At 41.7% G+C, this 22390-nt stretch overlaps 1 protein-coding gene across 3 annotated transcripts in view; it reads right to left on the bottom strand.

The window, feature by feature from the left end:
* Positions 1–22390, bottom strand: part of abr (ABR activator of RhoGEF and GTPase) — a 134533-nt gene that overhangs the window by 18016 nt on the left and 94127 nt on the right. For all 3 annotated transcript variants that reach the window (XM_078265691.1, XM_078265692.1, XM_078265693.1), the window contains 2 exons: positions 20465–20562; positions 20228–20359 (listed from right to left, as the gene is read on the bottom strand). In XM_078265691.1, the coding sequence (XP_078121817.1) occupies positions 20228–20359; positions 20465–20562 (230 nt within the window). The remainder of the gene's footprint in view (positions 1–20227; positions 20360–20464; positions 20563–22390) is intronic.

The following is a 22390-nucleotide window of genomic DNA, read 5'->3' as shown; positions in this document are numbered from 1 at the left end:
CATAGGGATGATAAAAAAGAAGGAAAGGAAAGATGTGGAGTCCAACAGGAAGATGAGATTAAAAAGAGTCCTTGTGGAAATGGGAGACTACATGAAAGAAAAGAAAAAAAGAGTAATTAGTAAAAGTGGTAATCCTTGAGATGTTTTTTGGTGCCAGGTTTGGTGATAGGTTTGAACGCTATTACCACACTAGTTCTTCGACACTGTGGGTCATACCAATTATCCGATCCGATTATCCTTTTATTTTTCTTCTATTTTAACAAACCGCATTTATTGGCAATTGTAAAACGTTTCAGGGAATTTAATCACTATTGTGTTGTTGGTCAGAAGAATAGACTTGGAAAAAAATGTAGTTGATTTTCACTTCAGATAAAATCATTTGATTATAACATTAAAAAAGGTGAGAGAGCAGATGGTTCAGCCCTGAGTGCCTATGCTCTGACATCAGGACCAATCCTGGCTCTTAATTATAGATGTGCTGGGTGACACAGCCCCTCGTAAAGCCGCTCCATATGACCAGACAAGAGGGGGGTAAGGGAGTGTTGAACTAGGGCCTGGTTTACACTCTAAACTCCACCTGGGACTGCAGCTGCTAACTGACAAGCACCGTGATTCTGATGATTCTGCGATTCTCCGGCCTGCACTCCTGCAGGCTTCAGCACTGCTCTGCCAATCACAGAGACCTCCAAAAGCCAGAGATAAATGAATGATCAATCTAACGGCTACGGCGCTCTAACATGAATATGGAGCAGCTCTCAGAATCTATGCCTGGCTGATGAACATGGGAGGGTCCAGACACTGCAGTCAGTCTTGTTTTTTAGTGTGTTTGTCATGTAACAAGCCCCAGTGACTGTACGGAACATTGTACAGCTGCTGAAACATCTGCCTGTAAATGTTTTGTAGTTAACCTTCACTTTTGTCTCCCTTTGTAGGAAACAAAGCTTGTGTGTGACGCTAAGCAGTCCACAATGGTTTTGTTTTTTTCATGTCATAAGCAATTTAGCCAGAAATTCCATCCTGAGTTAAAGTTTTAAAGTTTGACATTAACAAGATCTTGTGAACTACAACTCCAGATTTTCCAATAGAAAGCTGTGCAGTGGCCCCCCTCACAGCAAGAAGGTCCTGGGCTTAAATCCAGCTCCCAGCTGGGGTCTTTGTGTGTGTGTGCATGTTCTGTCCTGCCTGACCTGTAGAAATGTATGGATGGCTGGTATATTAGATTGTTAAATGAATATTTTGGGAATTTTTAAAAAACATTTAAACTCAATAATTGTAACTTAGTGGAGAGTCCAGGAAGTCACTGCACCCAGAGAGGAACAGTTTCAACACGCAACTCCTCGTAAAAAAAAAAAAAAAGCTCATCATTTGGTTTTACATTTCGTGTTCAGATTAAACGTGTTCATGAAATTCATGAGTTTTAGAGGCGCTTAGGTGGATTTTGGACAGACCAGACTAGCAGTTTCCTGCTGTTCTAGTCTTTATGCCTAGCTAAGCTAATTGACTCCTGGCTCTAGCTCCATACTTAACCCACACACATGAGAGTGGTATTGATCTTCTCATCTACACTGCAAAAAACGTGAATAAATATATTTCCTAAAATGTTGAACTATTCCTTTAATGGCTACTCTGTATTTTTTACTGTCATGGGGAACATTTACAGTACCCTTATGAACCCCTGTTCATGTGGGCTTGGAACTGCAGTCCCAACTCATGCTACACATCTCACTCTGAAAGTGTGTGTGTACATTCATATTGTAACATTCTTACTGTAAATACCTGTGAAGCAGCTACAGGAACAAAGGTGATCATTTGGAACTTGGGTATCAAAAAAATGATGAAATCAAAAAGAAAGGGGATGCGACCTACGGCTTATTTGAGTTACTGATCAAAAATGACAAAGTGCTGTGTTTTTAGCATGTTTGTCTCTCTGAGGCCTGTGTCTGGCTGATGTGACAGGCTGGGTGACATCGATAGCCACAAGCTGTGGTGGTGAGAGCGGATAACTCAATCCGATTTGATTCGAATGGTCTCCATAAGTATGTTTACTGGATGACCCACTCCACCTCTTTGATCTTTCCTGCTGCCTTCACTGGAGCTTAGGCAAGAGGAAGGCGAAATAGGGTGAAAGAGGAGGTGTGTGTGTGTGTGTGTGTGTGTGTGTGTGTGTGTGTGGCTTTCGAGGGAGGGTCCTTCAGGGTACAGTGGGAGCGCTAAAATGGGAGTGCAGAGGCGGGAGGGGGCTTGGCAGGATGGGAAATCACAGCCTTAGGGTGCTCCACAGATTATTCCTGCTTCTCTTTCATGTGGGCCGTTGGGGGGCATCTTCCTCAGATTAACTGCTCCATCACTTATTAAGCACTTTGGAACAAAAGTGTTGATGGAGAGCGAGGGGGGGGGAAAGAAATGGAGAAGGTTTCATTAGCGTGTGGCTCGTGTCTGTTGTTGGGTGTGGTCAGGATGAGAAGAGGAGTATGTGTGTGTCCTCTCAGAGACAGACAGTGGGCGGAAACACAAAGCATATTCAGGATATGAAAAGATGCGAATAGACCCAGCTAATGTAAGCCTTCACATTTTCTTAGTGGTAGATCAAGCCCCAAATCAGTAGAAAATCGTTTTATAACTGGTGTTCCCTTCACTTTATATATTTTTGAGTCTGATCAGGAAATCTGGATGCAGGTGAGAACCGAGAGAGAACTGGAAAGATAAACGGAGCAAAAGGAAACAAAGCACAAGAAGAGGTGGAGGAGCAGAGTGATGCAAGAGCAAATGGTAAAGCAGTAACGCTGCAGGTTCTGCATGACAAACAATAAGGTCACACTCTGTATACATGCTGTTCTTCACATTTGATTCCATATAGTGATTCCTGTTCTTCCACCTAATTGGTTGCAATAGCTAATTGTTATGTTTATCGGTCCCCTCTTGATTCATTCTAATTTCTATTGTCATTATTCTTCATTGTGATTTGATTGATTATCATTTAAGTAATTTCCCACAGAGAGGAACGACACAGCTGATGCCCAGTATACCCTTGGCTCCGTGTTTTCAGACAAAACAATAGAACCTCCTTAGTGGAAGTAATTACAGCTAAACAAGACCGTAAACTATCTTTAATTACAACTGATCCACCGATCCCTGGCAAACATTATAGCAAAACTTGAGTTTGTTTTAAATAAACAAACACTCATGACTCAAAATAAAATGTATCAGGCAGAAAGCAAATTTGCATATTTTTGGGAATTTTTCAAAAGTTTAGATTTCATTACTCATAAAGCACGATTGCATTCAGAAACCGCATAATCCCGAGTGTCTGGCTCTACTTTTTTTCCTTAGCTGCAAGGAGAAGAGGAGATTGAGATAACAAAATCTTTCCGTAGCAGGTTTAGCCATCGTTGCGGTGTTCAGGTTTTTCTGGCTAGAGCACGCGGTTGCTGTATTTTGCTTTAGGTTGGTTTATTCATGTGCACAGACAATATTTTCAGTTGCAGTCATACCTGCCATCCGTTTTTCTGTGTAAATAGGTCAAAGGTAAGAAGTAAGTATCAGGGGGGATGACACGCTCTCCTCGGATTCAGCAACTGTGTGGTGTAGACTAGAGTAGGGTGTGATTTCTTCACACAACCATCCTGTGGATGTGAACCCATTATGCTGAAGTTGTGATCTTGGTGTTGTGCCCTTTGCTTTACTGGGACAAGGCAGTGTTACATCTGAACAGTGTGACCCAGATCTAGTGGTGAAGAGACTGCAGCCTCACAGGACGACACTGCTGCAGACCTGCTTGAATAATTCACTCTAAAAGTGTAAACCCATGGCTGACTGGACACAGTCACCTGGAAGATTACACGGGCAGGGAAAAGGAAAAGGAAGAGGGGAGACGAGGTGATAGGATGATCTCGGATGACATGAGGTGAGATGAGAATGTGTTATGCAGGGGTTGATTTGGAGTAGGGAAGCACAATATATATATTTTTTATCGTCAATTTGTTCAATGAAATAATGTTGGAACCGAGTAACCTTTAATATTCCTTTATGTATCGCAAGTTATATCGTTAGCGCGATACTCAACGTTATCGCATATTTTTCTCATATTGCGCAACACTAATTTGGAGTATGACTGTCTAAATGAGACAGTGTTTTACACAAGGACACCCAATTTAAACTGACACAGTCTTCCAAGATGAAACCAACTCAATGCTTTCCACAGTTTTTAGAAGTGTGTTTATGATGTTGACATTGTTTCTAAGATCATGGTGAAGAGGAGGCAGGGTTTGACGCTAAACAAGCAGCAGACTGCTGTCTTCACTATGTCCTGACTCATTGGAAACTAACAAAAGCTATAAATGCTGTGATGCTGTACATTGGAGATTTGTTGCACAATGTCTATGTCGTAGCATCTATCCCTATTCAAATAAACATGAAATGAAAAATGAAAAAAAATGAGCAAACACCCCAAACATTAACTGGAGTCTTGTCGTCAAAAAGTCCAGCACATAACCTCACTGTAAAACCACTTTAAAGGTGGTTAGTAGGCAGACTGTGTTACCTTAGGCCTGAGCCAGGCTAGATGTTTTCCCCTGCCTCCAGTCCTTATGCTAAGCTAAGCTAAGCTAACTGGCTGTAGCTTTATATTCAGTGTACAAACATGAAAATGGTATCGCTCAAACTCTCTGCAAGAAAATTCCTAAAATGTTACATTATTCATTTGGGCAGTTATGAAAACAAAATAACACACTGCACGGCCTACAATTTCTTAAAATTATTATCAGCATATAAATGTGACCGAGATGGTGTATTCTCTCAACAGTGGGCAAACAACTGAGAACACGCCTTAATGAGGGACATGAAATCCCAATCATCCAAAAAAATCTGTTTTGTAAGCTCTGGCATTTTCTTTGCCATCAAAACGGCATCAGCTATTCCGTTAACTGATTCACAGCAGCATCTACATCCCTCGCAGCCCCTTTTTCTTTCACCAATAACGAGTACAAATTTAAATAAAATCAGTGTAGGGTAAACCTTATTAGCAGGCGAAGAAGCTATCAACTTGAAAGTGAAAAATCTATTAGTTCATCAATGGAGACACCACCTGCTTCAGCTCCTGACAAGTGCAGTGCTGATTGGGTTGTTATGATGACCAATCTCTGTTTAACAGTGTTAGCAGGCAGCCCAGCAAACCACCCCAGGCTTGTAAGGACTATCTGTGGCTAAACGTTTTCTCTCTGACGTATCACTCTCTGTCACTAAGTCCCTTCTTTTCTTTTTTTCTACTTCAATCTCCTATCTTTCTTCTTCCAATTCACAGATAAAGAAGACGGCTTAGAAACGAAACAAGAGTGTTTTTCCACTAATGATCGATAGCAAGCAGCCAATGGCAGGATCAGTGAGGCTGGATCACGGTGGCGTCTATCTAACCAGCGCTGACCTGCTTCCTTCACGCTGGCTGAGTGAAACGCTGTCACCGCGGAGAAGATACAAGCAGGCAGAGATGCAATCAACTCCTCTGCAGCTTCTGGAACACACACACACACAGAGAGAGAGAGAGAGAGAGAGAGAGAGAGAGAGAGAGAGAGAGACACAGACAGACAGACAGACAGACAGACACACAGTACACATCCCTCTCCCGGCTATTATACAACACACATTGCATAATTCAGACAATTTGTGACTCTGAAATAGACTTCTGAGGTGCCCTCCCTCATATCCACCCACTCTGCTCTTTGAAAGCAGGACCAGCAGAGGGAACAGGTACAACACTCAAGCTGGCACCCCCGCCGGATCAACACATTTCATGATTCTGCCAGACATGTTAAAAAAAACCAAAAAAAAACATTGCTCGGATGAATTCAGCACGACACGCTGGTTATGCAACAGGCTGCTTCAAGCGAAGCAATGCACAGAGAGCACTTTTCATCTGAGAAACACTCAAAAAGAAAACACTGTTTTTCTGTAAGGTACTGGTACATTTCACTGGTTAAAAGGTATAATACTGTAAGTAACTTAAACGCATTAACAAGTCAAAAAACAACTAGAACTATGTTATATATTTTTGTTGAGTTGTGTACTAACATTATACCAAATGTTTCCAACAATGGTGAAACCCAAGGTAACGGTCCGTTTCCATTTGGTCACCTGTCAACAGCGTCATCCCCTTAGTTTGCACAGGCGTCAGTATTGTGGTTGTCTGCTAGAAGCTGTCATAAATTACTTTAAATCCAGTTTTAAGCCACATTATCATCAGCTCGGCTTGCAGCCCCTCACGGATGTCCTAAACAGCGTCAGAGAAACACTGATTTTTAACGTTAAACTGTTTTATTTAGCGTTTTTACCAGTTTAAAAGACCTGGTCGATTTGTTTTGGAGAGGAGGATCTCACCTATCCGTAAAACCATCCTGAACGATAAACACTAATTTGAATCCTAACCGGGAGAAACTGACTGCAATGACGGTGAAGATAACTCTCCCTAATTACTACCTACTTCACAACGTCACCAAACTCCATCTTTTGTTATTGTTTTGATTGAGGCAGATATTTACATATTGTGCGTTTTAGTCATAGTGGATTCTTTTAAAGTGCCTCATTTCAAAGTGTGCCTTATTCAAGTGTTGAATACCATAAGCAAACTTATGAGAGAGTGCATCCATTGCTGACATTAGAACAAACATTTTGATCAGTACGTGTCACTTTTGATTTTGTTTAAAAAGTCAAGTGCTGAGCTAGGATTAACATTCCTTAATGTGTGAGAAAGGCAGAAGATCAAGTTGACATACTTTGATCCCTGACATGATCCGCAGCACCAGAGCTGGATTTGGTGAGACCATAAACACTATGATAAGCACACTGGCAATGACCTCATCTTTTACACAGCTGACAAGTTTAAAACATCCCCGTAGGGAGTCTGGAGGGACTTTAGAAACAGTTCCTTGACATGAAAACAATGACATCATCATTAGCCTCAACTGTGGTGGCAAAAGAGGGCCAATACTGAGGTCCCAGGTCAGAATTCAAGAAGCTTATAGCAGTCCTTCCAGAAAAATGCAGAGTTTTTTTGTGATTGTTGCGGGCAAAAATCCTTGATTATGCGGCACGTTTTCTGAAAAAATGCGATGGAAAATGTGGGATATTTATGCAATTTTATGCAATGAAATTGCGGGAACTTGCAAAAACTGCGGTTTCATCATGGCTTCATCGCGGGGTTTGCAGCTTTTCGATGATGTTCACGTTGCGTAATTACGTCACTTCATAACGTTCCCATGGCAACAGGGGAAAATGGCTGCTCTTGTGTGAAGTAAACGCAACATTTTTCAACTTTCTGCTAAGATATATGTGACTTTTTTGCAACAAAAATGCGGGATTATGAAATCATGCGCCCCCCGCATATTTTGTGCAGAAATCGGCAATTTATGCAGCGAAAGTGCGGCGTATTTGAAAAAAATGCGCCCCCCGCATAAATATGCGGATTTTGGCTGAGTATGCATTGAATTACGCGATCGCATAATCGCATTTTTCTCGAGGGACTGTTATAGAAGGTTCTTTGTTTTTACGGCTGTGAAAAGGTTAAACAATATGTAGAGTCCATCATATAACCATTATCGTTATACGTTTACATCCTTTCACCTCATTACAGTGTATGTATATCTGCCAAGAGGAATGTTATGTTTCATTAGTGAAGGTAAACTCCTGTCAGGGTGGCCAGCTGTCAGTGGCACATTTGTAAAGAAAACTGGGAAGGAAGTGAAATATCAGCTAAGACTGTGAAAACACTCCCACAAAACTTGATCTAATACAGCTTCAGTTTTGGACTTTCAAGAGTGGGCGAGGTTTCTGATCTTTACTGATGAAAACAAAAATAAATTAGATAAGAGCCTGTGCGATTAGTACACCAGCCCAAAGTTCATGCGGTCTGCACAGTCCGAACAGGAAATGGGCAGGCTCCCTCCCTCGCCCTGGGACAGGAAGTCATAAAGCAGGATCAAACGCCTGGCACTGCTCACAGTCCTGCCATATGAACAGCATAATTGAATGGGAAGCCATAGCCTTTGCAATAACCGAAGTTATGAAAACTTGATCCACTGAAAGTAGCTGGGGGTTTGCAGAGCGTAGATTCTGTACATGAAGCTAAAAAAAAAAAAAAAAGATCAACGGTCAAAATTCATCTCAGTGTTACAGTCCCTGGCTGCATTTGCATTAAACATGGAGAGGTCTTGTACCACTCTGTTAAGTGGAGTGGAAGGAATATGGAAAGGTCATCAGGACGAGCTAAAATGTGAAGAGAGGGAAAACAAACACGCAAGCATGCAGGTTTGCGCCATGACCTGAAACTACTGACACAAGCCATTTTATAAGAGAAGACAGTAAAAACAGCCAAAAACCCATATAGTAGTTCAAAATCCATACAGTGTTTATATGTATAGTACTTATTAAGTAAGTATAAGTCAAGTATTTAACCAGCAATCATTCAAAATGAATTACTTTTTAGCAAGGAAAACCATTGAGCTATCAGACTAAAACCTTATAAACCTCATCTCTCAGTGCACATACTGGATGTTGCTGTTTATTTGCGTCTGACCCACTGCACCACTATGTTTGGATATAAATCTGGACATCATAAACCACAGCACAGCCACTGTACATCAACTCGTGCTTACAATGGGGTTAAAACGTCACAGTCCAGATAAGGCTACAGGCTAAAAGCACTATTTTAGGGACATAACATTCACTTTAAATCTTCCAACAAGCCTGGGAAGAGTACTATTAATAAGTGTATTTCCCTCAGCCAGCAGTTTTCATGTCCACTCATTTTTCTCTCTGTCTAGCAGGCAAATTCACTGTGTTTGTGGCTGTGGGCTTTCTCTCTTGACTCACCCATGAATACGGTTAGATCACCACAGGAGCCGAGCAGATGCCTCTGCAACACTCTAACATGCAAAAACTGCACGCAGAAACCCAAAAATAACAGCTGCAGTACCTCAAGCTACTGATTAAGAGTCGGCTACTGTTTCATCTGCATATGGTGTAGAGGAAACACAAGCTAAACACAAACTAAAGGTTTGTGGAATTGACTAGCTTACTAATTCTCATCTTCATCAAAATGTCTCATTAGAAAGGCACTCTTCCTTCACTAATTTGCAACCAGCAGAAGAATTGTATACCTCCACGAGTATGAGAGTTACTGGGGCTTTAGGAGCCAGGCAGAGTGTGTAAAGACAGAGCTGACAGCTTACTGAGGCATACGCACACACAGATATATAGGTACTTCAACTAAGACTGTGGGGCTCAAGGTCTAGGAGCACCCTAAGAATGAGTACACAGTCACACATACACCCATAGCTCTTGGCAGACAGCAGGGGTGGAGCTCATCTTAAAAAAATTATTGGAATTTTCAACAGGGATGTCAATGAGCAATAAAATGGAAGCGTGCCTGGAAAATACAGACAGACAATATCAAAATCTCTTATGATCATGATGGTCAAACCATTTGTTGTTTTTTCTGCTGTTTCTCCCATCTTGTTGGAAACGACCACGCACCTCTGTCTAAACATCATTAGATCTAAACCACTTCTGCTGATACCAAATGTTGTCATTGGATCGTGGATGTTTTACAAAGATCCTCTTGAAGTTGTACAACGGAAAACCAGGATTGTCAGTAATCCTTCTGACACACTATACTGCCGAATTCTTATGGACGCTTCTGGAGAAAACGTTTAGAGTGAAACCTACACAGTAGACTGGATGTTGTAGGGGAGTGTGGTGAACAGGGAGATCACCCTGCAACACACAATACGATACTGAATTCCTACAAGCTTTACAGACATTGCTCGATAGCTCAACCTGAGTTTTCCATTCTCTACAAAGATCAAAAATGCTAAAACTCTGTTTACTTACGATACTACAACGCACTTTGGATTAAAGCCGCAATTCAGCCTTAAAAAAAGAAAGACAACATAATTGCACTTCCATTTATTCCTGTTGCCGACCCTTGCCCCACTGTCCTCCCCACCATATCTCCAATTCGGAGAAGAAACCAAACCTCAAACAGGCCCCACTGCAGATCAACAATCCTGCATAATGAGATGCAGACCCACAGTAGGCAAATACTTGCTCAATCTCAGACCCCAGCTATGGCCATGTGGAAAGCATCGAAGTTCCTGCACAGCCATCACGTCTAAACAAACAGCCGAGGAGAACATTTTAACGAAGTGGCATTTGAGTAAATGCTACAGCTTTATAACTGTCAAACCCGATCACTAGCTTCCCTGGGGTTCAAAACAACAGCATCCCAGGGCAAACATCAGCTACAGATGGATATCCATCACATCTTACTGCTGTAGGAACAGCTCTGGTCCCTCATCTGACCACATTAAAGCCAGAACTAGCTCTCCATGCTGAGACACAGTGTGTTGCAGAGGCCCATTTACTTTAATATGGGCCAGAAGGCTGCCAACAACAACAAGAAGAAGACAAGGGATGCAGAGAGGCAGAAAGAATTCTGGTCTCACTGGGCTATAGGGGGATAAAAAAGGCATTTGCATCTGGTGGTCAGAGACTTGGTTCTGGCAGTGATGTGAAATCTGATTAAGATTAAGAAAAGAAGGCAGAGAAATACTGAGAGGTGTCTTTGTAGAGCTGTCCAACCAGTCAACCAAGGACGAAGGAGGACATTGTAGAGGAGAGGGGCGGTAGGAATAGTTTGACACTTATGGGAAATACGCTTATTCGCTTTCTTGCAGAGATTTAAAAAAAAGAAAGAAAAAAAAAATAGTTTCCAGTCTCATAGTAGTCCATTAACTACAGCCAGCAGCTGGTTAGCATAGCTTAGCATCGGTTGGAAACAGGAAAGGAATGGCAGTTTTTCATGTTTAAAGTCAGACATGTTGTCAACCCAACCAACCACCCCGACCACCTCCTTTCAGCAGATTATGTAGCTCTATAATAACATCATCTGACTTCCGTCTTTGCTCCTGATGGACAAGAGTTAAAATCACTACAGCCGTTAGAGCGCTTGAACGTAGTTAAATGTGAGGAATTTATTATCTTATGCTTTTTAACCCAGGTTTAGCCCAGGTTTTCAATGCAATTTACATGATCCGATACTACTTTAGATTATGTTTTCTATGAATTTCATATCATAAAGATTTAATTACCAGCCTAAAACAAGGTAAACCTGGTAATAGATCAAGAGGACAGAGCAGAAACAAAGGATGCATCTCCAGGCAGAGCTGAATACACAGGACACTCATCCATTGACCACCCAGGGATTTCACAAACCCTAGACCAGTGGTTCCCAACCTTTTTTCCTTGGAGCCCCCCCTCTAAGAAAAGCTGAACCCCCCCTCCGAAACCGAAGTTACGAAGTTACTGTCTTTTTTGATACAGAGCAGTTATCAGCACTTTTACGTTTCTCCGCTATGTTTCATTCATAAAATAGTGATGCCGTGGCAGCAGGAAAAATGAGGATGATAGCAGCTAGCAGCTGACCTGATGACAGCAAGGGCCACAGGTTAAGAGGTCCCGGAGGTTTGGCCTACAATTTTAAGCGAGAACAAAAATATATAGTTTTTATACAGACTTTTGTATACATTATATATTCTAGTGTATTATCATAATTTGTTTAACATGTGCAAATATTCCCAACCTGGGGTCCGGGGACCCCAGGTTGGGAACCACTGCCCTAGACGATCCATGGGTTGAGCCTCTCAGTGCGCTGGCAGACAGAGCCAAGCATGAAATGAGCTTTGCCCCTCAGAGAGTCAGACTGGGACTGTGATGAGAGGGATGAGGTGAATTTCTTTCCCCAATGTCATCAGTTGTCTATAAATCCACAGCTTGAGAGCAGCCAGGGAATGTGTGAATGTGAAGTTCATTTGTGAATTAGAAGAAAAGATAACTGCCCTGCATCAAGGGAAAAAAACCTCAATTAAAACACAGGGTTTCATCAAATAAAAGAGTGATTTGTTGGTCTGCTAGCAGTTGTCCCTTGCTATGAAAACTGGATAAGAACTTTAAACACAGCAGGGTTACAAAGACAGCAAGAGGTTGGGGTATTAACAGAAAATCTATTTGTCATTATTAATGGACACTTCTTGCTTCTCTCTGTGCACTTGTCTCCAACTGCAGAGCCTCCGCATTATTCTCTTCAAGTCTCAGGCTCCAAAGCTACTAAGCAGCTAAAACAATAAGAGAGGCACTGGGAAATTTTTAGTAACACCCGAGTTAACTGATCCTGATCGGTGAAAACAGAAACTCAAGCTCTTATGGCTGGACTGAGAGGCTCTCATCACCTCTCACGCTTTTATTGAAGCACAGACATCGAAAGCCTCTGTGTTCAAATATGACACTCTTCGTATTAGCTGACCCCTCTCTCCTTCAGACTGTTTCCAATTATTTCTGAACCCTGACTCTTCCACAGGACAAAAAGGCGGTAGTTAATGCGTGGAGAGATTCACGGTTTCTCTCTGGAGAGCTTTTCATTTCTCAGGCGGTGATGAGTTCCCTTTGTTCTCACTTTAACTCTCAGCATCACATAATTGGCCACCATCTGGGGCTCTCATTCCTATTCTCCTCCTCCGCCTCTTTTTCTTCTGTGTCTCTCCACGTGTGCTGCATATGCATGTTCATGGTAGGAAATCATACATCTGTTGTTAATCCCTTACAATTCCCTGAAATATTATGTAATGTCATGAGGACCAATTAAAGCCTGTTGCCCTCGACATCTCTGAGGTCCATTGGAGAGCAGTGTGTTTGTATTTTGTGCTGGGGAAAAAAGAAAGAGGGATAAATGGGATGGCGAGAGAAAAGGGGGCAGAGACATACGAAGAAGGTCACACAGAGATCCTGTGGCCTTTAAATGTAGGCTTTTTAGTCTTGAGGCTTTATTCTTTCACTGGGTCCTTAGTCATCCAACAGCTACAGCAAAGCTTTCCTGCTTTGGTCTTCCTACACGGTTCACAGTTCACTCTTTATCCTTGGCTGAATCAAAAGTCTGTCCAACGCCTCCGACTTGTAGAGCAGCTGACATTTTAACCAGTTCTGGCATCCCTTTACTCATAACTGGTTACATTCAAAATTTAGTAAGATTTGGCTAATCACTTTCAAAGCTAAAATCTATAATGTTTTTTTGGCCACACCAACAGTGTGGCGCTATAGATGGCAATGTGGGTCGGGCCGGTCCACCACTTTGGTCCAGAGTGAAATATCTCAACAACGTTTTGATGAACTGCCATGGAATTTGGTTCAGACTTCATGGCTCGCTCAAGATACATTTTAATGACTTTGGTGTCCAATACTTTGGTTTATGATTTAATACTTGCCAAACAAATGTCATTACCATCCGCCTCATCTGTACTCTGTGTATGTATAGCGCATATGTATAACGTATATGATATTTGTGTTGGTCAGTCAGTCAATGCCATTTCACTCTGGTAGATATTAACAACATACACCACAAGCCTGGGCTTGAGTTAATCTCAGACTTTGAATTTTTCATTTTCATTTATATTTCAAAGATTACGTAAGACATTGACAAACGTTGTTTATACTGAATTAGATTGGAATGGATCTCAGTCATTACTCAGTGATTAAGTAATGATGGAGCTGACTACAGACTGAAAGCAGAACTTCAGGTCAAAGTGCAACCGACTTACACGCTCACAATACAAATGTATTTAGGGTACTTGCTCTACATGATTAACATCATTCCACATGACGGCCTCATCAGACTGTAAAGTCAGGACAGTCCAACATACCAACATTTGGTTTTGCTGCTGTCCTCATCATTTTCTATAAGAAGATGGCATTATAACAACACATTACAATACAATACTCATTATTGCCTTTTCATCCCAGCCTACGAAATCTGATTCCGAGACAAACCCAACAACAGCATCAAGCTGGATGACAAATGTTGATCAAATGTGTTGTTTTCACACTAACACAAACTAGATTTGGCTGGTCAGGGGCTTTTCCTATTCTACTTACAGAGAGAAAAAACAGTGGGTATCGGCACGTTTGCATGATCTAAGAATGCTTACAAGAATGCATGTAGTTATTTAGGGCATGCATATCCCAAGTGGCAGGGAGAGATTGTTTTAAGTGGGAACAAAGGCTGTCTAAGTGAGGGTTGTGACGGAGGAGCTTCTTTGTGGGAAGATGACAGGGAAAGACTAAAAATCCATCAAAACACTGCTATCAGCTCCACTGATCAAGGATCATCTGATGAGGAAGTCAGCTTAATTGGGACTCATCAATAAAAAAGCAGCATATGCTCAAACATGGAAAGACTATGAGGGATGAGCCTCATTAAAAATATAGTGAAAAAAAACCTAAAGGGAATATAAAGAATAAAATAAGCGTGTTTATGAGGAAAACGGCAATGAGGGCTTTCTTTGTTGCTGCACAAAGGCACACACTCCATCCATCTACAACCCCCACCCAACACACACACACACACACACACACACACACACACACACACACACACACACACACACACGCTTAGCCAGACAAAGGAGACACAAGCTAATAAACACCAGGTAATGTAGCAGACTGAAGTTATTGATATAATTTACAATGTATTAGCCCATCACCCGTGTGTGTATATGTGAGTCTGGTTTGTCCCCAGGGGATCTGAACACACGCAGCAGAGTCCCATCTGTTAATATTGTTGACAGCTGTGTGTGTGTGTGTGTGTGTGTGTGTGTGTGTGTGTGTGTGTGTGTGTGTGCGCGTGGCCACAGGGGGTGTGTAGGGTGGAAACATGACAGATCACAACCCTAAATGACAGGAAGGCAGAAACAAAATAAATGACACCATCTATTAGACACTCATCAATCAATACCCACACACACACACACACACACACACACACACACACACACACACACACACACACACACACACACTCATTAAAACTATGCTCCATGTTAAAACAAACAAATGCTACATGAAATACCACCACCATCCATGCCCTAGAGGCAATACTTTTTCAACTGAAAATACATAGAAAAAACAATCAGTTGGGAGTCCTGGGCACAGATTCCATGCAAAGCAAAAGAAAGGAAACATTTATTTTGTTCTCATTAGTGTTAATTCTGTGCTACACTGCAACTGTTTTATTTAAATAATCCAAAAATATCTTAATTTTGAACTGCTACTTCCCCCATCTGCTTACAAATACTTTCACTGCTTTTCTAATGGCATTTACTTTACTGTTTATTCATACTGTACACATGACTGAATGCACTCACCAGGCTATATTTCATTGTCATGACAGCCTGTGTTGGCATGATGTTTGATCGAGTGCTGAGAGATTAGATCAGAGTTTGAGGCCTGCACTTTCTGCGCTGGCTAAGTGCCACTGGTCCACAAACTTCACCACTAATTCTCTAGATGGCTGGCCTGCTATTAGCCCAAACAACGGCACTTTCACCAATAAACCCTTCACATAGCATGTAAATGTCAAACTTTACATCTAATGCTTCATGTAGAGGAAAGCGCTTTGACTCTTAAGTGGGAATGAGAGTGCAGATAGATGCTCGTCCTCAAACTTTACAACCCCTCTGCACCCGTACTTTTACAGTAACTCCCTGTTAATGCGTGCACCCCTGTCCAGCTCCTTGGCTTCGGTGAGGGAGCTAAGAGCTGCCAGGAACAAATGGCTTCATCGCCCCTTCCTCTTTTCACTCCTAATGCCCAACTTCTCTGGCTCCCATTATCTCCGGGAAGCTGTTCAAAACGATCAGGTTACTGCTTATCGAGGCTCGGTAACACTGCTGCGCTGGGAGGAGGTGTCTTGCAGAGGGGGGTGCACGAGTGTTAGGGATGATGAGAGGAGAAGGGGAGGGAGGGGGTTGAGAGGTTCAGGTGGTGTCCCTTTTCTATGAATCCCAGTAGATATATGGTCATTTATTTGTGATGGAAAAGATCCCCAAGAAGTGCAAGTCACACTGAATCTAAAAATATGCATGTGTGTTCAGATTTGGCTGAGCTATGACTCCAAAAAGGAGCAAGCATTTTGATGCAAATAGCCGCAACCAGGCGCTAAGGGTTTTCCTTCAAGTTCCTCCATGAGCTGTGAGTCACAGACACTACTGCTGCTGCCGCCCCCAACTGCTGATCATGTTGATAAGCTGGCCAAACTACAATAACTAACTTCTGGATGTTTTTAAAACACAAGCATGCCCCTGTCCCTTTCCCCCTCCTACTCTGATAACCTCTGCTCCCAGAAAATGACCTCAACGATGTAAATCAAGAGCCTCAAGGAACACCTTACTTCCAGTGGAATCCCATTTTCTCTCTCTCTCTCTTCCTTAACAGTGCGACAGACTAAAGGACTGAGGGTGCTGGGGGATGTATGAAAGACAACACACTCTTCCCCTGATAAGACAAGAAATAAAAGCCCTAAGAGGTGAGCCCAGGGGATGGGGTACATGAGGGCCGGATTACCAGATGAAAGCATCAACAAAGCCTGAGCCTAAAGAGTTTCTAATTAAAAAAACATCAGTCTCTTCATTGGAGCTTTTAAAATCTAGTACCAACATTTAATAGCAAAAATAATCAGTGTGTCCGATTGTAACTGGGGTCACACCATGTGTACAATAAGTGTGTTTAGCCAGAGGACAATCAATGCTCACAGAGGAAAAATATCAGTGACAACATGCCACAGAAATAACGCACTGGAGGCAGCACTTCTCTTTAACTGGCAACTAGGAGCTGATACTAATCAATTTTCCAAATCGCCTGCTTGGAGACCTTTAAGAATCCATTTGTGTTGCCAATTTGAGAGACAGGGGGAGAGACACCACGACATTGTTGCCATTTAATTGAGGATTAACAACGTGACCTCAGAGATCAGAGGTTATCTGCTCGTGGGACATCTGTTGGTTGAAGGGCTGGAAATAAACGGTGGTATCTTCGCCTCTGGACAAGCAACTCAATCAAACATGAGTGTGCTACTGTCGGCTTTCTCTAATGCTTTTCCTACCATGTGTTTGTGTGTGTGTGTGTGTGTGTGTGTGTGTGTGTGTGTGTGTGTGTGTGTGTGTGCATTAAGGCATACCATGTAGCAAAAATGCGGCATTAAAAATCCTACAGGTTTCTTTGTCACCATCAAAATAAAACCTCTGGCCCCAATCATAACATCGTCAGATGACAGAGGCGATCAACTTTCTCATCGGTAACAAAGTGAAGGAACAGCAGTGGGTAAAAAACAGAAAACTTCCAGCCCAGTATGCCCATTTACGGTCAGTCAGTATTCTTCAAGTTTGTTAAATAAATCAGAGGGTCTCCAGAGAGGAAAGCAAAACACTGAAGGCTCCCTCTAAACTCAGCTTCAACAGGAAAAGCAAACAGCCCGACTCCAAGTGAAAGTCTCTTTAGGTATGCACTCTGGACTGTAGAGCAGACTCATGTCCCTCTGGCTAATTCTTTGTAAAAAATGTACAATACTCCGGTTCACTGGCTGCCATATCCATATGACATGAGATATCTGCGTAATGTGATGAAACATCAGTCCCACCATGTCTACTCTCTACCATACATAAAAACTGTGCAGTCAGATAGAGGACTCTTTACTCAGGATTTCATCATCAATAAACCAAAAGTACAACCAGACGGAAATGAGAATTCAACTAAAAATGTGACGGTTTAGAGATTAAACGCCCTTGAATACAGCACCATTTGGCCATGAACTCTTAAGTGGATACAGCAATGTGCTGATTGCAATAAGACTAATACCAAGACTAATAATCTTTGTCTTACTCAGATTTTGTGAATAATCATGCTCTAAGTTTAGTAACCATAGTTTCAGTAATTTGGGAGCTTTGAGAGATGTAAATAGGAAGAGCAATGTTGCTATGGAGCCAGTTTGTTCGCTGTGGGCTACAACTTGAGCCCCTCTTCTTTAGCCTATGGCAAATTGGCAGATTAGCTATTAGCAAATACCATTAACAGTTACTTTGATACTGAAGAAAACTAAAAATGTTTTAGTTCATGGATTTATGCATTCAGAGCCTCAACATAGTATAGGAGGGCAACGATGAGATCAGCATTCATTTATGGAGTAGATCAATAATAGGCTGACTGTATATTGATTGATGTTGACCTTCCACCACTACCTTAGACTATCAGTGCCTTTAATATCACTAATACTGTATCTGTTTCACCAGATGCACACATGTAGGGCTATAACTAATTATTGTTTTCATTATCGATGAATCTGTTGATTATTTTCTCGATGTATTGGTTATTGTCTTGTCTGTAAAATGTCAAAAAAGTGTGAAAATGCAATTTATAATTTCCCACAACCCAAGGTAATGTCTTCAGATGTCCAACCAACAATCCAAAACACAGAGATATTCAGTTACCATCATATTATATGACAAAGAAAAGCATCAAAACTTCACATCTAACAAGCTGAAACTAGCAAATATTTGGTGTTTTCGCTTTAAAAATAGCTCAAACGATTATCTGACTATCAAAATAGAGTCTGGGACAGAACATGCCATTCTCTCTCTCTATTTCTATCCCCCCTTTTCTATTTCTATCTTCTCACAGGGAGTCAGAGAACATGTGGTGTATTTATTTCAATTTTTTTTGGCTGTTGTTGGCTGGAAGTAGATGTTCCCAACAGCAGCGTTTGTCTCTCTGACTGGCAGCCGTACCAGAGAAGGTGGGCTTTACTGTCAAATAAGATACAACGCTGAACCATTGATGAACCACTGTACCTTATGTGGAAAGATGGCATAGACCCCTTTAACAAAGGAAAGGGAATGAAATAGTATAATAAAAATTAGGCGTAAAACCACATTTTTAAATCTATACTGTGACTGACTGAACTAAAAACAGGTCAAACTAACCAACTGACTAAATGTATAATTGTGAAAAGGTCCTTTTTCTGCATAACAATTACTTTACACATACATCCATGCAATTACTTTTTTAATCCCCTCATAGGTCGGCCAATCTTTTATCAAGAGTCAACTCCTGACCCAATTAACCCATTCACACAGGCCAGGCCAGGTTTAATTATTTTCTACTACATTCGGAAGCAAAGATTGGCAGCTAACTATCCACAGAGCTTCATCATCTCTGTACAGTAGGTGACTACATTCATTATTTTAGAAACATCCAAGATCCTTGTAAGAATAAATCTGATGCCACATTAAGATGCATGTGGATCTGATTGAACAAGAAAAGTATGCCTGTGTGGTGCACACTCACTCTCATTTGCTCGTCAGACGGACTCAAAGGCAACACTCAAGGACACAAATCATCAAACATCATCAAAGCATGGAAAGTGGTGGTGCCAAACAGAAAATGCTACAACAAATGTGTTTCAAAGACTGTTTGAAAGATGCCAAACAGGAACTTAGGTCTGAGGAGAAACAACACACCCACCGAAGACATAAGATGTATTCTGAGATGCATCCTTTCTTTTAAAATGCAACGTTACGCGAAGGTTTTAATGTTTGCTCCACTTTCTCTCTATGTTAGATAGGAGATTTGTATTCCCAATGCAACTTGTCACTGATACCGCTTCAACCTGTGATTACAAATGTTATTCTAAGTGCAGCAGCAACTAACAAATCTTGAAAAGTTTTAACTGATTTATATCTTCTGTTAAGTTCGGAGAGTTAAAGTATCAGAAGCAGGTTCGAAAATAACCTGCTACAAGCTCACCTCTCTGATACATGCAGAAATTAACTGATGATAAGAGCTACTAAAACCCTCAGAGCCGACCCAAATTCATAAAGCGAAGCTCTGTCGACTGCAGAAGAGGAAGCGTTTGGGCTCAATTGCAGGGAAAATGACAGGAGTCAAGCTTCACTTGACCAAATAGATTTTCCAAAGAGGTTCTGGAAAAATGGAAATATGACTCTATGCTTATGCAAAAACAACGATGCAGAGTGGAGAGCAGCATTTAGCCTTAATACCAAGAAACCACGTATTCCACTGTGTAGGCAGGATCTAGTTAACAAGACTGAAAAGGACTTTTATAGGACTATTTCTCACAACCAGAGAGGGGAAACCCCCGCTTAAATAAACTCTCGTACATACTATTAATCCAACCAGTGTCATTAAAGGCCACCAGGACAAAACCACTCCATTGTGCGTCGAGGCTAGACAGCTAATTAAAATGAGTCACATGTTGGGAAATGTCCCCATGAGGACACAAGACGTCTCTCTTTGTGTATGGGTTGTTGATGTGATGGCCTGTCAGCAGCTGTCATCTTACCTGGACTTGGCCTTTTCCCATGATCTTGTCCACAATCTCGTTGTCGTCCTTGTTGAGCATGCTTTTGTCGTAACACTTCTCGTAGCACAGGATCCGCAGGTACTGGGAGCCCTCCAACTCAATCTCAAACTCCTATTCAACCACACAGACACAGAAAAGGAGAATTAAACGTTTGCTATTGCATAAGCGACATAAACGCAGCAACGTAGATTAAAAGGAGGTGTCTTGGTGACTGACTTCGTTCCACTGTGGCTCTGTGGTGTCTCTGAAGGCACGGGTCTTGGCCTTGCTGACAAAGTATCCATACGAGTCCACTTCAAGGGTGCAGTATGGATCTGGGAGGAAACACAGAAGGTAGACAGATCCATCAAGAACACTGACCACTGAATCATCATTTAGGTTTCTAGACTGCTCATATACTGTGTAGTTACACAGCTATTAAAAAGTTATTACAGCCCTTAAAACTGACTTTTAGTGGGCAATGATGTCATTGTATGGATAATGTCTTTTCATTAAAGGCGAACATAACTACAGGCCAACAGAATTTCTTGTTAATTAGTTTCTCTGCACTTTAATCATGTTTTCATATAATGTAATACTCACATAGGGCTGCAACAATTACTTTAAGTGTCGTATATTCTACCAATTATTTTCTCGATTAATCAATTAATCGTTCGGTCTAGAAAATGTCCACCAAGTTTTATAAAAAGAAAATCGGACCAGAAGTCCATTCTGACAGACAGACAAACCGAGCCAACAACATAATCTCCTTGGCGGAGGTAATAATATTATAAAAATGTAAACACACATCAGAACAAATTCTGAACTAGAAATGTTTAAAAGAAGAATTTCTAAAGGTTTTCACAATGACAGTAACTGAGTATGTAATTCTGGTATCAGATTTGTAATGTGGACTCAAAAGATAAAAGGGTTACATTCCATCAAAGTGAAAAAAAGACCTTTAAATTGCCGATATGTTGTCAGCTGATAAACATCTATCTCCTGCCTGTCTACACATCATTCAGGACCAGGAGGCTATCTTCCACTCTTCACATCCTCCCCCGAGATCAGCTCACACTCAATTCTTACACGGAGCAATTACGTCTGTTAATGTGTTTCTTTAAATGCTGCTTTAACGGTTCCGGCAGACCTCGCTGCTGGCTGTCTGTAAAGTGTCAATAGTACGTCCCGCAGCCCGGACCTGGTCCCTCGGGTTAACCTCCATCTGGCAGGATGATGGATGGATGTACTGCTCGACCTTTCACCAGGAGAGTCACTGAGATTGAGCGAGGGAGCCAGATACAGAGCGGGGGCTGGCTGAATCTCATATACATATAAAACACTTGCAGAACAACGGAGAATTTGTTTACACTGCAACATCAAAAACATCAGCTTGACCTGCGCTTTGGGCATTGAAAGACACCAAGCACACCGCCTGGGTGAGCTCTGAGTCTGACTGACTGGAGCAAATATTCACATATGTGGCCATATAACTATCACTAACAGGACTATACAGTATAATGGAATCTCATTCCATCTGGTTTCATTTCTTCTATTGTTTTTTTTCCCCCTCTCAGCATCCTGAAAGGCTCTGGCATAATTACTCCCAACGAGGAAGGGATTAGCGCTGGTGGTATGAGGGAGGTTCAGCGGAGGGGAATTCAGTGTGACCATCTGGGGGAATTTCTAAATGAACCAGTTATCGTACGCTTCCGCTACACACTGAAGCATAACAACTCCAAGGCCGTCATCTCTGCTTTGACATCCGACATCCCAAAAAATACACAAACTACCTGTCAGGGTCTGCTGCACCCAAGAGATGGGATGTCATTTCTGAATGATCAAAAGTGATCCAGCTAGTTTACAGTGAAGCACACAGATGCAATTCAGTTGGCACTTTTTTATGACTACAAAAACAACTGTTGGTTGTGTTCAATTTAGAAGAAAAAAAATGAGGGCATTTCTTTGAGACATTGTGTTTTAAACTGCTCTTTTTCATCTAGTCCGCAGAGAAGAGTGTATTCATAGTCCTGAGCAGCTCCCACTTCTGGAAGTTGATTTCCTCTCCATCTGAAATGACTTTATGTGCCCGGACCTATAATTCAAACAGGCCAGGGAGAGCATATATAGAGAGGTCTTTTTGTGTCCTCGCAGTGGATCCAA

This window comes from Sander vitreus, chromosome 13 (assembly GCF_031162955.1).
Source record: "Sander vitreus isolate 19-12246 chromosome 13, sanVit1, whole genome shotgun sequence".
Classification (NCBI taxonomy): Eukaryota; Metazoa; Chordata; class Actinopteri; order Perciformes; family Percidae; genus Sander; species Sander vitreus.
The sequence above is the reverse complement of the archived record's forward strand: the minus strand, read 5'-3'. Positions and strand labels throughout refer to the sequence as shown.